Source organism: Tupaia chinensis, unplaced genomic scaffold, assembly GCF_000334495.1.
Source record: "Tupaia chinensis unplaced genomic scaffold, TupChi_1.0 Scaffold000063_1, whole genome shotgun sequence".
Lineage (NCBI taxonomy): Eukaryota > Metazoa > Chordata > Mammalia > Scandentia > Tupaiidae > Tupaia > Tupaia belangeri.
The window spans coordinates 5642503-5659738 of record NW_006159521.1 but is presented as its reverse complement, the minus strand read 5'-3'; the positions used below and the strand labels follow the sequence as shown (position 1 = coordinate 5659738).

General features: G+C 38.4%; 1 protein-coding gene across 1 annotated transcript in view; it reads right to left on the bottom strand.

The window, feature by feature from the left end:
- Nucleotides 1-17236, bottom strand: part of ICE2 (interactor of little elongation complex ELL subunit 2) — a 64596-nt gene that overhangs the window by 39050 nt on the left and 8310 nt on the right. Inside the window, exons 4-9 of the mRNA XM_006141763.3 lie at nucleotides 12455-12716; nucleotides 11045-11164; nucleotides 3481-3618; nucleotides 2157-2273; nucleotides 1823-1982; nucleotides 64-245 (exon numbers count right to left, since the gene is read on the bottom strand). Of these exons, the coding sequence (XP_006141825.1) occupies nucleotides 64-245; nucleotides 1823-1982; nucleotides 2157-2273; nucleotides 3481-3618; nucleotides 11045-11164; nucleotides 12455-12716 (979 nt within the window). The remainder of the gene's footprint in view (nucleotides 1-63; nucleotides 246-1822; nucleotides 1983-2156; nucleotides 2274-3480; nucleotides 3619-11044; nucleotides 11165-12454; nucleotides 12717-17236) is intronic.

Here is a 17236-nt window from a genome sequence, read left to right as displayed (position 1 = left end):
ATGCTTCAAAAGGATAAACAAGTACATTCCCCAAAGGGAAAAAATGAAAAAAGCAATACTTACATCCATTTCAGATAAATACTCTTCGGGTTTGTCCATAAATACGGCAGAGACTGGAACGGATGTGTTCTTGGACATCATGAATTTTAATGGAACTTCATGATAGATTTGATTTCTCTCTCTCATTGTCATTTTCTTTTGGGGAAGTGGTGAATTGATATAAATTACTTTAACTGGTTTTGAACCTTAAAATGGAAACAGACAAGGAGCAATCAGTAATTAGTAGTTATAGTAAAAGAAAAGAAAGAGGGGCTGGCAGGTGGTGTGGTGGTTAAGGGCACTAGACTCCCACATGGTTGAATACAGTTCAAGTCCTGGACCTGGTAATTTGCTTTCTTACTTGCCCTCTCTCTTACTCTATCCCTTGCTGATCAAATTTACAAAATAAACACACAAACAAACAAACAAATAGTTAAATAAGTCTAGGGAAAAAACAAACAGAATGAAGAATAGAATGATCACTAAACAAAGAAATAGGAATAGAGAGTAGTGGTGGCACATCCCTTTTACTTGAGATTTGGAGTCCTTCTGCAATCTAAAGGTAAGAGAATCCAAGTGGCTAGAGAAATAAGGTCTCCACAGCGTTTAAAAGGGTTTTCTGCGGACAGCAGGTGGCACGTAGGTTAAGGTGCTGGATTCCACAAGGCCGACTTTGTGGTTCAAGTCCTGGATCCTTTGGCTTGAAAATCACACCAGGAGCCATGCACGTGCCTGCTCAAAATCCCAAGAAGAGAATGAAGGAGAAGGAACTGTAGGTGTGGCATCGACCCTGGGGTGATTTCTCTCTCTCTCTTTCTGTTTCTGGCAAGCTCATGTGCTCTATAACAAACATTAAAAATAAATAAAATAAATTTTTAAAAGGATGTTCTGGCTTTTACTATTACTGTCATTATTATTCAGTTTTTATAGTAACTTACAAAAAGTGGTGAAATTTTTACCACAGAGTACATTACTATAACTTTGTGGTTGTCCTATAAAGTATTACATTCTTTTCATTTCAGTGGAAGACAGAGGAATGTCATCATTTTGTGGATTTTTTTTAAAGAATTTATTTAATTTTATTTTTATTATTTATTTATTTGTTCATTTCAATTTGACCAGAGAGGGGGGTAGGGGGAGAGAGAGAGAGAGAGCAAGCCACCAGGTCTAGGACTTGAACCACAGTCGGCCAGGTGGGAATCCAGCGCCTTTAACCACGCCACCTGCCGGCCCCCATTTTGTGGATTTCTGGTCACCCTGTCATAACGACTTCTCTATGGCTCATCGTCCAACATGATCGCAAATGCTACAGACCTAAGAATTCATCTTGGAGTGTCAATTCTCTAGTAACCTAACATATAAGAAAGTTCCATTGACCATAAATGTGAACTTCTCATTCTCTTTAAACAAAGACTTAGGTTACTATGTTTGACAAATGATCACCTATGTTCAGACCGCTAAAACAGAACCACTGTAAACACTCTTTTCATTTTAAACATTTCAAGTTTCCTTTTTATCCTGTTGTTCGTGATAAAGTGCCCACGCACATGAGAGAGAAGTACCTTCCACAGGGTCTGGTCATGCCACCCTCCTTCCTCCAGCCCTCTAGACCTCGGGCACCGATGCACATACCCAATATGTTCCAGGCTGACCAGGCTGGGGGTGCAAACCGCAGTCGAAAGGTGGCACCCGGATTCTCCTGAGCAGGACATTACCACTGTGCCACAGAGATGACCCCCAAACCCTCTTTTGAGAGCATTAGTTGACATAGTAAATTACAAACCTGCAACAGGTATTACTTGAATACACACGGGAATTTCCCACTGTTCCTTGTAGCTTGGTCCGTGATTATTTAATAAGGTAAATAATGATTGACTAGTTATAGCTATCTGAGGGTGATATCTTGAAACAAGCTTCTCTGCATTTGGATCTTTACTAATATCCTGAAAAAACAACACATACCTTGTTACTTGTTTGTACTTGCTAAACATTTCTTTGATACAGTAATAAAAAGAAGAAAGTCAGCCAAGAAGGAGACTTGCGTACAATCAGGTGGTATGTATTTTAGGAGGTACAGAATATTAGTTAGGAAGATCTAAAGTCTCCTTGGTACTTACATAATGCATAGCTTCAGCTGTTTGTTCTGGTGTTTCGATGGCAGATAAGTTATCTTTTGAGAGCTGTAACTTTGCAGGCATTGAAGGAAATACTGTTTTCACATATTTTACACTGCCCTAAATAAGAAAAAGGTGAATGTTTTACTGCAAAAATTTCTGTGTAGTTGTTCTCTAAGTATCTTTCACTATATGAAACTCTTCACTTGAAAGTCAGCATTTTACCAAATGCAAATGTCAAATTTAGAACCTCTTTAAGCCATGACTTTCATGTGTTTTCTTGACAACTATCACCAATATGCTCCTTTAAAAACAAGGCCCAAGGGGCTGGCAGGTGGCGTGGTGGTTAAAGGCACTGGACTCTCACATGGCCAAAGGCAGTATGAGTCCCAGACCTGGCAGCTTGCTCTCACTTTCTCTCTATCTCTCTCAACAGACCTCTCTGGTCAAAAATTTAAAATAAATAAATTTAAATAATTCTTGAAAAAAAAAACTTAATAAAAAAATAAGATCCAAGAAAACGGTTTCAGGGAATTTTCCTTCACTTGTGCAATTCTATCCTCTCCTTTTATGAAGTATGAGTCATAATAAGTCACAGAAGAAATGCTAAAATACCTGCTCTATGCACTTATTTCTAGTAAGTTTCCCAACAAATTCCCATGTATTTAGGAGCATTAAAGAAGACGGAAAGTATAAAAAAAAAATTAAAAATACAATAGGTAGCAGTATTTTTACTTTTTTTTTTTGAGAGGTTTTTCGCTACAGGGCGCGTGCGCTCGCCAGAGAGAGAGAGACATAGAGACAGAAAGTGAGAAATCCCCCCCCAGGGGGGATGGTCACGCCACAATCCCTTCTCCTCCATTCTCCTCACGGGATCTTGGGCATGCACGTACACATGCCTGGCGTGAGTGTTAAGCCACCGGGTCTGGGATACGAACCGCGGTTGACAATGTGGGAGTCCAGCGACACAGCCATTACGTTAACTGCTGGTTCCCAGTAGCAGTATTTTTTAGAAAACATCAAGTATGAAGGGCCCTCACAAAGTTCATAGAAAATATAGTTATAAAAATACTATTCATGAATTAAAAGTTTTTCTTTGCACCAAAATAAACTTGTACTTTAATTCCATTTTTCCATGAACTTTCTGATATCTTGCAATTGTACCCATAAAATTTTAAATGGGGGGAACACAAATTGACATTACATAATTAAAGTTACCATCTCGTATCACTCAAAATTTAAACATAAAATAATGTCTCCATGAACTACACAAGATGTTTTAGACCAAAAAAAAGGCAAGCTTATATTTTCATATCATAAGCCTTACCAACGCAAGAAGAGTTTTTTCTAACTTTAATCCCATTTCTATTCTGAATGGGAAGAACCCCATTAAGCTGGTGACTTCATGGAGATTATAAAATTCTGGATACTTTTTCACTTGTTCAACGCAAGCTCTTAAAATTTGCTAGGAAACAAAAATTAAAAATTCACTTGTATTTCTCTAAAAATATAACAAAAATTAGTTACATGTGACTATACAATTGCATAAATCAGCCTCATTTCATTAATCAAGCTAACAACCCACACATTGTATATCTTTATTTGATAAATTTTCTAATTTTTCATAACAATTTATCTTTAACCTAATTTCTTAATATACCAGTATGTAACAATACTAAAATTAGCAATCCTATTAAAATTAAGTAGAGAAGACACATCATATTTTCTATGCTATTTAAGAAACTGTCAAAGAAATAAAGTCATGTAAACATTTCAACACAATTTATTGCACAGTTAAATGAGTGATTAGAAATAATTACGATTAATATCCTAAAAAGATTCCCAAGCACAATGAATCAATGAAATAGTTATCTTACAGGTCATTCTAATTTATAATCTAAAAATAATGTTATAACTAATTCAAATGATAGAATACTTAGTATTTTCTTCCCTTCCAACTGTTTTCAGAGTATTAATAACTTATCAGAAAATGCAATCAAAAAGGAAATAATAGTTACAGCTTTAACCAAGAATATATGCCCCTGTGATAAGAAGTTAATAACTCTGAGAAACATAGTCATTTGAGGTGGGGCTAAAAAGTTGTTGATAATTAAGACACACATATACGTTATCTTTTCTTCTATCAGTAATCGTTACCTGAATCTTTTAGAACATATTTAAAATTTTTTTGCTGTTGTTGAGATTTTTGCCTTAGGGTGCGTGTGCTCACTGGACAGACACAGAGACAGTGAGAGGGAAAGTGAGAAATCAACCCCTGGGGAGATGGCTACATTGCAATCTCTTGTCCTCCTGGGATTTGGGCAGACACGTGAGCATGTACGCAAGCCCAGTGTGATAAGAAAACACCCGATCTGAGACTCAAACTGCGGTTAGCCATGTGAGAGTCCAGCTACACAACTGCTACCCCATCTGTCTGCTGGCCCCTAGAATAAGATTTTTTTTTTTTTTGGGAGAGATTTTCACTATAGGACGCGTGCACTTGCCAGACAGACAGAGACATAGAGACAGAAAGCAAGAAATCACGCCCGAGGGGGGATGGTCATGCCGCAATCCCTTCTCCTCCATTCTCCTCTCGGGATCTTGGGCACATATGCACATGCGCCTGGGTGAGTTTTAAGCTGCCGGGTCCGGGACGCAAACCACGGTCGACTACATGGGAGTCCAGCGACACAGCCATTACACTAACTGCTGGCTCCTGCCCCTAGAGTAAGTTTTAACAGCGAGTTGGTGGTGTGGTGGTTAAAGAAACTAGATCCCATACATGATCATCCTCACAGCTGGAGTCCTGGACCCAGGGGCTTAAAAAATCATGCTGGATGGGACCAGCAGACAGTGTCATGGTTACGCTGCTGGACTCACACATGGCCAACTGCAGTTAAAGTCCAGACCCGGTGGCTTAGAATTCACGTTGGGCGTGAGAGTTTGGAATGGGAGAATGGAAGAGAGAGGACTGCAGCATGGCCATCCCTCCTGGGGGGGGTGATTTCTCATTTTGTCTCTTCTTCTGTCTGTCTCTCTGGGCAGCACATGTACCCTACAGCAAAAACCTCTTTAAAAAATTATGCCGGGCATGTTTGTGTTTGTGCCACGAATTCCTAAAGGAGGGATAAATGGACAAAGGACTGTGGTGTTATCATCCCCCATGGGGCAGGAAGGTGCTTTTTTTACTTTTCTTTCCTGGTCAGAGGGTACTTATGCTCATCAGAGAGAGACAAGAGACAGTGAGAGGGAAAGTGAGAAATCACCAGCTAAAGGGGATGGCCATGCTGCAATGCCTTCTCCTCCATTCTCTTCTTGGGGTTTTGGGAATGCATGCACGTGCACCCAGCATGAGTTTTAAGCCACCAGGTCCAGGACACAGTCGGCAATGTGAGAGTCCAGCACCTTAACTACGCCACCTGTTGACCCGTGGGGGGCGGGGTGGTGGTGGTGGTGGTGGTGGTGGTATGCTTTCTTACTTTCCCTCTTCCTCTGGTGAGTACATGCACACTCTGGGGGTTGGGGGAAGATCGATCTATCTATCTATCTATCTATCTATTTATCTATCTATCTATCTATCTGTTATAGATAAGCTCTTTGTAACAAACATCTTTTTTCCCCCACTGATGATAGAATGCATGCACAAGAGACAGACAGACAGACACAGCCTCCAAAGGCCAGGTCCATGCTGTGATCCCTTTCCAGTCTTCCAGCCTGCCAGGATCCTGAAAATGTGCTCAACCTACTGTGGATTTTGCAGGCCAACTGGGGCAAGGACTCAACTCTGGGGAGCATGTGGCTTCCTGCTCCGCAATCTGGTATGCTATAACCATGCCACAGAGGCTTGGCCAGGTGTATCTTTACAATGAATACATCTGTATCTTTGGACTTTTGTAAGATGAAATTATAAATCACTAACTATTTCAGAGTTATCTTTAATTTTTTAAAAATGTATTCACTTATTTCCTCCATACAAGAGAAGGAAGTGTGGGGAGTCTCCACTACAACATCCCCCAGCCAGGATCATAGGTGTGCCCAAAGGCAGGCCCGGCACTCAGGCCTGAGATGTCACCCTGGAGCCTTCCCATGTGGCCTCCAGCTTCGAGCAGCAATGCCCTGTGGGTGCCTCATAACTGGGCCCACTGCAGGGAATCTTTTTATCCATACTTTCACAGGACCCTTTTTCCCCGTTTCTAATTGCCATCTCTTGCCACCTTTCACACTTTCCCCCTCTATTCAAGCTTTTAAATACAGATCCTGATATTTAAGTCACGATATAACCTGTAACTAAGGCAGATATGGGCAAGAAGGAAAATGATTTTTTTAGAATCATTTCCTTTATTTTACTTATCATTATTGTTACTTTTTAATTTGACCAAAGCGAGACACAGAGAGAGAGAGAGAGAGAGCGAGCGAGAGAGCGAGCGAGCGAGTGAGAGAGCTGCCAGGTCTAGGACTTGAACCATGGTCAGCCATGTGGGAGTCTAGTGCTTTTAACCACCACGCAATCTGCCAGCCCCAGAAAAGTTATTTTTAAAACACTAGCCAAGGGGCAAGTGGCATGGAAGATGAGGTGCTGAACTCCCACATGGCCGACCGTGGTTTGAGTCCTGCACCTGGCAGCTTGCTTTCTCGCTTTCCTGGTCTCTCTCTCTGCATGTGTCTCTTTTCTGAGGTGAACATATGCTCTATAGCAAGTTGTAAAACAATAATAAATAAAATAAAAAATAAATAATTCTTTAAAAACACACCAGCCAACTGCAAACTCATATAAAAAGTATCTTTGTTCCTTATTTGCAATACTAGTAGTTAACCACTAACCTCTACAAATTCTCTTCCCATGTTAGTCATTACTAAAGGAATAATATTTGGTTTCTTTAATAAAAAATATTTTTAACCAATAATTGATTTATCTTTGAAAAACAGCTGACAGTGAACACTGGTTAAGAGATTCAGGCTGTTTCCCACCACCTACCCCCGGCTGTTATTTACTGCTCAAAAGGGCTTGACAGTTGAACACACTGAAGGCACAAGCACGTACACAATACAGAGCTAGCATTAAAACGGAAGGTGGAAATAGCTGTGCTCCTTCTATTTTAATTTGGGTCAGAAACTTCAACACTTGTTTTGAGACTTAACAGTTTAATAGATACTGCTTAGGGCAGGGTGACAGGTATGGTGAAGGACCCTCCAATTCCTACGAAACTACCTCCTGGATAAGTTACAATTTGTATGCATTGCTGGGCTTGGTAAAATGCAAGGAGAATCTCTAGGGATCATAAATTAATAGACCTATTAAATTAATAAATATACCTCAAACACACAAAGGTAAAACAGAGCAGTAAGCATAAAGAAAACTCAAGAAAGGGTATGTGCCCTGAGGGCAAATGCCTCTATCAGCTTTGGGCAGGGGGAGCCAGACACGGGCCTTCCACACTCAAGCCCTAAGCGGCCGGGATGGACAGCCACACTCACAGCAGCATTACGTAGAACAGCAAGAGAGTGGGAGCAAACCAAGTGTCTATCAACGGATGAATGGGAAAATAAAATGAGTTATACGTGTAAAATGGAATATTATTCAGCCTTAAAAAGGAAGGGAATTCTGACACGTCATATAACATGGATAATCCTTGAAGACATTACGCTAAGTAAAATGAGAACAAATACTGTGTTCCCACTTCCATGGGTTATGTAAAGGAGTCAAATTCAGAGACAGAAAGTACCATAGCTGTTGTCAGGGGATGGGTCGGGGGGAGGAGAGAACGGGGAATTATTATTATTTTTAGAGATTTTTGCTATAGGACACGTGCACTTGCCAGAGAGACAGAAAGAGAGAAACCACCCCGGAGGGGGATGGCCACACCACAATCCCTTCTCCTCCACTCTCCTCTCAGGATTTTGGGCACGTATGCACATGTGCCTGGCTTCAATTTCAAGTCACCAGGTCCAGGACTTGAATTGCAATTGGCCATGTGGGAGTCCAGCCATGTAACTATGGGACACCATCTGCTGGTCCCCAGGGAGCTTGGGTCTGGAGTTTCACTGGAAAAGTTACAATCTGTATGCATTGCTGAGCTTGGTAAAATGCAAGGAGAATCTCTAGGGATCATAAATTAATAGACAAAAAAGTTCTGGAGATGGATGGTGGTGACAGCACAACAACGCGGATGTCTTTAATGCCACTTAAAAGCGGGGAGAATAAACTTCACATTACACATACTTTACCACAATTTTTAAAAATGAGAGAAATGGAGAGTAGAGAAAGATATAGCCTAGCAAAATTTGGGAATCCCAAAAGGACAGAGTTGAGAGAATGAAGAAGCAATAACTAAAAATGGCTGAGGATTTTCCAGAACTGATGAAGAATATAATCCAGATACAAGAAACACAATGAACAAAGTAGGTTAAAAACAAATCTTAGTGTAACGTAACAGACACCAGAAATAAAAATAAAATACAGAGGCCAGGTGGTAGCACAGTGATAACACAATTAGACCCCATGAGCAAAGTTCTGAATTTGCATCCTGGGACCACATGTTAGCACAGATGTGGAAAGATCTGGAACAACTGGCACTCTGATACGCCGTTGGTAAGAGTACAGAATGGCACACGCACAGTGAAAAACAGTTTGGCCGGAGCCAGCTCCATAGCCTAATGGACGAAGGAGCTAGAGCCCATATGGCTGACCACAGTTCCAGTCCTGGACCAGCAGCTTGAGGGACATGCAAGGTGTACGTACGTGTGTATGTGTCACTAGAATCCCAACAGAACTGAGAAACGGAAAAGAAGGAATTCAGAGGGACCACACTCTACTGGGGAGTGCTTTCTCCCTCTTCCTTTTTCTCTGGCAAATGCATGAATTCTAGCAAATAAATGAAAAGTTTACCAATTTCTTAATTTTTTTTTTTTTTTTTCCTAGAGGGTGTGTGTACTTGCTAGAGGGAGAAAGTGAGAAAGTACCTCCCACAGGGGATGGTCACGCTGCAATCCCTCTCCTCCGGTTTTCCTTTTGGGATTTTGGGCATGCACACACACACACACACACACCTGGCGTGTTGTCCAAGTCACTGGGTCTAGGATTTGAACCATGCCATCAGCTATGTGGAAACCCAGCCGTCATAACCACCACACCACCGGCTGCCCCCAGGATGGCAATTTCTAATAAAATTAAGCTACTTGCTATACAATCTAGAAGCCTATATAAGAAAAATGAAAAATTATATGTATATTAAAAAGGAGTTTATAGTGTGTACTGGCTATGTGCTCTAATGACAAACAGTACGAACTTATTTTAAAAAGCAAGGGGGAACAGAAAAAGCATATGAAACATTATTTTTCAATTTACTGTTATTCTGATGCTATTTTAAGTATAATGTGGGATAAAGCAAATAAGATACATGAAATATTTTTTCTTTAAATGTACATTTTTTTTTTTTAGCTGTATCCACTAAAGTGTTCTTAGGAATAATGATCAACCCAGGAGCAATGAGCACCTGTTGTCCCCAGACTGAAGCCTTGAACTACAATTTCTCATTAAGAGAAACAAAGGCTGATTCCAGGGCTAGGATAGACATGTACAAAATGAGCCTCAAATACTACTAAGCTCGAAAGCACTCAGAAACCAATGTGAAGGGCCTTTGACTGACTAAAGTTGGCGATAACTTGAGGTTTACAAAGGATAATAATTGTGGTAGACTGAAACCCATAGAAGGGACTAGTATTCTTCTATGCAAAAATGCATTGTGATTTTTTTTGCCAACCCAGTAATACTCCTGTGCCCCCCCCAATTTAAAGTGACCAGTTTTATTATTTATTTTTCTAAAGTTTATTTATGTGTTCCTTGAAGGGAGATGGGACAGTCAGGTGGACACTCCTAACCCAGTCTTCATGCCATGATCCACCTCAGCCTCTGCTCATTTGCATCAAGGGGATGTGCACACGCACCTGGTGTGAACAGGGAGACCATGGGGTGCAAACCTGGGACCTTCCTTTCCACGTGGCTTCAGCACTGCTGAGCACTGTGTCACAACTGTACCACCGCTGACCTGTCCTTTGTTGTTGTTTTTTTTTCTAAATGGTGGTAAAATACACATAAAACTTAACATTGCAATACTTTTTAGAGCTGGTATAGAGTTCAGCAATGTTAAATATAGTCACATTGTTGTTTATAGTGCCCAGTATTAAAAGCTTAAAAAAAAAAGACTAATTTCTCCTAGGCTCACAGAAAAATAGTTGGGTAGACGGTAGGCTTTGGTAATAAATGTGCATGAATGATTAAAGCATCAAAAAATTAACTCACAGTTGAAATTTATTATTTGGTGTTTGGTTACCATGAAGATAATAAATACAAAGTTATATGTGCATTATAAAAAAACCATCCATGGGGCCAGCAGGTGGCATGGTGGTTAAAGATGGTGGATTCCCACATGGCTGACCGCAGTTTGAGTCCCAGACCTGGTGGTTTGCTTTCTCGCTTTCTCTGTCTCTCTCTCTGCCTGGTAAAATAAAACAAAAGCAATAATAACAAATGGAATTAAATAAATAAATTTTTTAAAAATCCAGATTTTTAAGGACGAAGATAACTCCTTATACTCTACTCTCCCAGAAGGGAAATCACAGGATCAAATCAAACCATCAATGCTGAGTAAAATGCAACGTTCAAATACACTACTTTATTAAAAAAGACAAACATGCCCATATGAATATACTATAGGATAGTATCTGAGGAGGTTCTTAGTTTTACTATTTCAACACATAATGAATAAAAGGACTACAACTTGGTCTCGATTTCGATAACACTGAAAGTTCCACATGCTTTTGGTAGGATCGTTACTCACTGGTATTGCCTATCACTCAGCAGCTGATGTAAATGTGATGATTATCATTTTTACCTCCGTGAAGAGACGGGCATCATCAGAAAGTAAGTCATAATCCTGTGCACATTTCTTGGCAGAATTTTGCAAAAACTTCAGGAATTCAGTAACCTCTTCATTCACATGTTTTTTCATATCCTGATTTTTAAAAAGCAGACATATCTTGGAATAACAGTTCCATTAAAAATTACCACTGTTCAACCTCTGTTCTAACAATTTAGACCTGAACAGTAATTGAAGTATCAAATACAAAGTGCAAATCACCCAGAAAAAGTTAGCAAAAATATTTAAAAATGGTACCTTTTTCCCCACTAAAAATTCCACAAAAGTAGAAAAGTAAATGACTAACAATGCTTAGGAATTAATTAGCTTATTCTGTAAAATGCTTTTAATGTTTAAAAAAAAAAAAAAAGACAAATACCTCCATGGAAAAATCAGCAACAATATGAATAAGAAAGTTAGCAGAGGAAACACATGGAAAAATGCCTATTTTCATTAGTAAAAAATGTAAATTAAATTAATATAAACAAGTCACCATTTTTCCCCTATCAAATTAGAAGCATAAAAATAATGTCCAGTATTAGTGATGATAGTTTAAGAAAAAACTTTTACACAAAAATAATAAAAATAAATTGGTTTAAACTTTTTTTTTTTTGGAGAGGTTTTCACTACAGGGCACGTGCGCTCACCAGACAGAGAGAGACAGAGAGACAGAAAGCGAGAAATCACCCCCCAGGGGGGATGGTCACACTGCAATCCCTTCTCCTCCATTCTCCTCTCGGGACCTTGGGCACATATGCACATGTGCCTGGCGTTTTAAGCCACCGGGTCCGGCACGCGAACCGCGGTCAACTATGTGGGAGTCCAGCGACATAGCCATTATGCTAACTGCCGGTTCCCGGTTTTAACTTTTTATAGAAACATTTATCCATGTATAACTGTAGATCAAAGATTTAAAAACAGGTATGGCCTCTGATCTGCCAATTTTATTTATAAGATTTCTCTAAAGGAAACAATCATAAATATAAGTGAAGATCTTGCTACAAAGATGTTCAGAACATCATTTATGTAACTAGAGTTTGGAACTATTTAATTACAGTAGTGATTAAGCAGCAACTTAAAACTGGTACAATAAGCCATGTAAAGCTCTATTCCTAGTACTTAAGATGAACTGGACTAAGGTGTACTTAGGAGGAGTGCAAGACGTCTGAACTATATAGTTATATAAATGTAACTAGAAGAGAAAATGCGAGGATATAACAGAATCAACAAAAGAATTAAAGAATCAGTGTGTCATCAACTGAGCTCCTTAAATTTTTAATTTTTGTTCATATGATTGCAACTAAAAACATGAAAGCAAATAAAAAATATTTTCTGAGAAATTTTAATTTTTTTTTTTTTACTGAAGATGAAGAATAGGATACATACCAAATATTGCAAGTAGTCATTTTTATTTATTTCAGCAGCTTTGGAATTTGCAGAAATCTTTGCATATTTAACCAACAAATCCACATAACTCCTCTGCTCTCTCTGTGAGAAACGAGAGAAACGGGGATAAGGAACTCTTGGTTTTGGAAGAAGAACCATTCCAACTGTGGTTTTAACTTTTTCCTTTGCTTGAGTTGCTGAACTAACTGCCGGCTCATTTTCTACAGAACTTGCTGAGGCATTCAAATTTTCTCCTATACGTCTGAAAAAAAAAATACAATTTACAAATATGTGCTTTTCACATGAAGATTACTATCATGGAACTTTATGATTCTCAATCACCAAGGAGAATATAGTGTGATTAACGGAGTAAATTCTGGATTATTACTTAACTCTGGGACACCTGCATTTTGGTGGTTAGACATTTAGTGTAGATGAAGTATTCTGTAGAACAAAATCACATTGCACATTTACCCTCAACTACCTGATAGACAAGAACAGGCAATTTTTTTTTTTTATTCTTGTTATTCAATTTCGAAGTACATCCCCTTTACTAAAGAGGAGAAAAATCATTCTTGCTAATTATATGTGCAAGTACTTGGTGTTCACATTTTACTACAATGCTAGTTATTATTTCTCAATGCTTAAATTCTTATATAAGATATACCATTTAACAAGGCAAACAAAAGTCACTAAGAACAAAATATAGCAGGGTTGCAGACTTGAAGTTAACAAGTCCATCGAGATTCTAAGTTTTCTGGTTTCCCCCTACTTATGTTAAGAATTAAAAATAAAATTCCAAAGCTATGTATCATATGGAAGCAGTAATGGTTTTTAAAAAGTTGCACAATCCTCTATTACTAATGTATGTGGTTGAGTCCATGGAAATGTTTGTATGACTTTTTATGAATACAAAAGAAAAATTCTGGCATATCTATAATGAAATTAGAAGAGAAAATAGTGAGGAGCTAAAAAACCCATTAACAGTATTTCTTGAGATGCTACCAATGCAGATTTAAAAAGTCACCTTGTCAAGTTGGTGGCATGGTGGTTAAGGTGGCTGGATCCCACATGGCTGACTGCATGATTGAAGTCCTAGACCCAGTGTTTTTTTTTTTTTTTTTTTGGAGAGATTTTCACTGTAGGGCGCATGCGCTCGCCAGACAGACAGAGACAGACATAGAGATAGAAAGCGAGAAATCACCCCCCAGGGGGGATGGTCACGCCGCAATCCCTTCTCCTCCGTTCTCCTCTCGGGATCTTGGGCACGCACGCACACGCGCCCGGCGTGAGTTTTAAGCCACCGGGTCCGGGACACGAACCGCGGTCGACTACGTGGGAGTCCAGCGACATAGCCATTACGCTAACTGCTGGTTCCCTAGACCCAGTGTTTTGAAAAACACATTGGATATGTGTGCAGGTGCCCAAAATTCTGAAAGGAGGAAGACAGCATGATTAGAGATTAAGAGAGAGAAATAAAAGTGGGGAGAATCCAGAGCAGTGGTTCTCAATGATGACAGTGTTAATTTCCTCAGATCATTTTGGAAACTTGTAGGTGCATCTGGGTCGTCACAAGAGGGGGGATTAAAGGCATTTAGAAGTGAAGACTATCAGATGTCTGTAATACGTGATATTGTTCTGCATGACTTTTAAAGGTTCCTTTAGGCTTTTTCTTATATACATGTAAGTCTGGTCTGCTAAGACTTATTCTAATAGTACATTTTATTCTTTTATCTATGAATCTTTCATGGTAGAGTTTATGTTACTTAAATATAACCTTATTCTAGGGGCCAGCAGGTGGTGTGGTGTTTAGGGCACTGGACTGTTATACTCAAACTGTGGTTTGAGTCCCAGATCTGGTGGCTCCCTTTCTCACTTTCCCTTTCTTTCTCTGTCTCTCTGGTGAGTGCATGTGTCCTACAGCAAAATTTCAAAATAATAATAAATAAAATTAAATAGCTATTAAAAAATATTTAACCTTATTCTTAACTGGTATGTCTCACCATTTCATTGCATCTTCTATTGTAGTAGTGTCTGCATTCATCTATTAAAATACATATTATGAATTATTCTTTTACTTCACATTTATGTATTTTGTGTAAATTTCACATTTATATATTCTGTGTATTTTATTATTCTTTTACTTCACATTTATGTATTTTGTGTATATTTCACATTTATATATTCTGTGTATTTTTTTTAAGAATTATTTACATGGAAAGTAAAATAAATAAATTTAAAAATTACATGTGTGGTATTTATTATCTATGAATTTCATTTCAGGCAGTAGAGGAAGTGTCTTATTTCTTATAAATTTATTATAAAAAGAGGGTTCCCACTTAAAAGGTTGAAAATAATTCATTTTAGATCTCTGTCTGGACAAAAGGTGAGTTTAGCTCCATTCAAGACTACTACTGACTTGTTTTATATCAACTTTATAATATTTGAATAAATAGGGTAAAAGTTTCCAAAAATAGAAGAGCATTTAGAAAGATATTTAGGCCACACAAATACAGCAAAATATTGAGATCATGCTCTTAGATAAACTATGTGGATGAAAAACTAATCAAGAGTTTTGATCAGAATGGGTTAAGAATTTTAGAAATTAACACTGAGATACTTAGGCTAGCTCTGAAAATAGTATGTGAGAGAAGACATACTTAGCTACTAAAATTTCTCCAATAACTATATAAAAATAAGCATATTTTAGGTTAACAAAATGAATATTAACTGCTGATCTTGGAAGAAATGTATTACAGCAAATTGATTTCTTACTAAAAAATGTCTTGAGAGCCATTCAAACCTAACAGTATTGTGTCCGCAGCTCTTAACAATACTGCTTCACAGCTGTCTCTCTGAATACGAGAATATGTCTGTCCTTGTGGCACAAACTGGCAAATTTAATTAAGCTGCTGCAGCTACAAGATGCTGACTCAGATAGGCCAGAGTAGGAATGTCAAGAAATTCTAGCAGTTTAAATTGGCTACATTCAGCAAAGAATGAAATGGCAGCACATCAAGATCATTTCCATGTGCAATGCTGTCAAAATCTTCATCAGGCTGTGAACCAAAAGCATCTGACAGGGTTTCTCTATCCACATTTACAGCATTATATTTTATTTCAGTTGATGGTTTAAAGTTTCCCCCCTTCATTTTGCCAACTACCCATTCTCCTTTTTAACTTAAAGTTTCTCAGAAAAAAAGGCAGGCAGAATGGAAAACTTCCAGTTTCCTGTCCTTTCAGCCTGCTGGCTTGGTACCTTCTTTAAGAGTAGCATTTAAAAATGGTGCTGCCAGTCTCCATCTCAAATCTACCTCTCTATCTCCTGAGGTTGATTTACTTTTCTATAGTAAGTGTGTTAAAACATCAGTAATTTTTCTCCTCTTGTTTTCTTTTTAAATTTCCCAGAGGGTGCATGCGCTCACCAAGACAGAAAGAGAGGAAAAGTGAGAAAGCCCCTCCTATGGAGTGTGGTCAAACTGTAATCCCCTCTTCATTTCTCTCTCAGGATTTGAGGCACACCATTCACCTGAGTCCTGTGTGTTTTTCAAGTCACCGGACCTGAGGCTAGAACCATGTAGTCAATCATGGGTGATCCGGCCTTCTTGCCATTGGCTGGGTCAAATCTTTTCTTTCTTTCCTATTTGAAGATATCCGCAGCCGCCCCCCCCCAATTTTGGCTTGAAACTCAGTTGTAAGTGTCTGTAACCAGAAACTTCAGTTTTGTTTTTATTAAAAGGCAAATGTTAACAATAGCCATTTATATATGAATGGCTCATTTTAATTTTCATCTTTTTTTCTTTAACAATTTTACTTAACTTTATTTATTTTAATTTGACCAAAGAGGGGCAGAGTGAGAGAGAGCGAGTGAGAGAGAAAGCAAGCCACCAGGTCCAGGACTCAAAGTGCAGTTGGCCATGTGGGAGTCCAGTGCCCTTAACCACCACACCACCTGCTGGTCTCTCACTCTTAGGTAGTCTTTGTAAATGTTCTATAATGAACAAAATTTCTTTTGATGTTTCATAATAAGTAACATCATATTAACTTTTTATGTTGTTCATATCTAAAAAACACTATTCAAGTAGTCTTCATTTTATAGACATTTACTGGAATAGAGAGTAAAAGAAAAACTTTTTATCTTGAAATTAACAATAAGAAATATTTCTGTGAAGGGAGAACTGAACAAAAACTTCCTATTGTTGAAAGAGGCACAATTAAAATCGTTATTTTCCCAACATATTAGAAAACATATAAAAAATGCAAAGTTAGGAATGGTAAAGATTTTACATTTTTTCTGGCTTTTCAGTTAAAAAAAAAAACAGCAACAACAAAAATCATTTGTAATAATAGAGCCTGAAAATAACAGAGCCTGAAAAATCTATTCCTGACATTGCTAAATAATAAAGTCAGGGAAAAAACACTTATCAACTTATGTCTTCATCTTTTCTATACTAAAAGGTATACTGCATTAACAAGTCATTCTGTGCTATACAGATACATAAAGAAAAGAAACCGTATCTAAGAAAAAGCAATTTGCAAAATCCAGCAAAATGCCCTCTCCCTTATATTAAGCCAGGCTGTAACTTATACCTGGAATAGGCTGAATGGAACTGAATTTGAGAAGAACCACTAAGATAATCAAGAGATGAAGGCAGGTGGAAGATGAAAATGAAAACTGTTGAGTCTGGGCCAGTGACGGCAGACATTCAGATGCTGCCCTCTAGGCTGAGACCACACAGGATGTGAGTTAGATTTCTGTTCCCAACTGGAGATTGGTTCAGC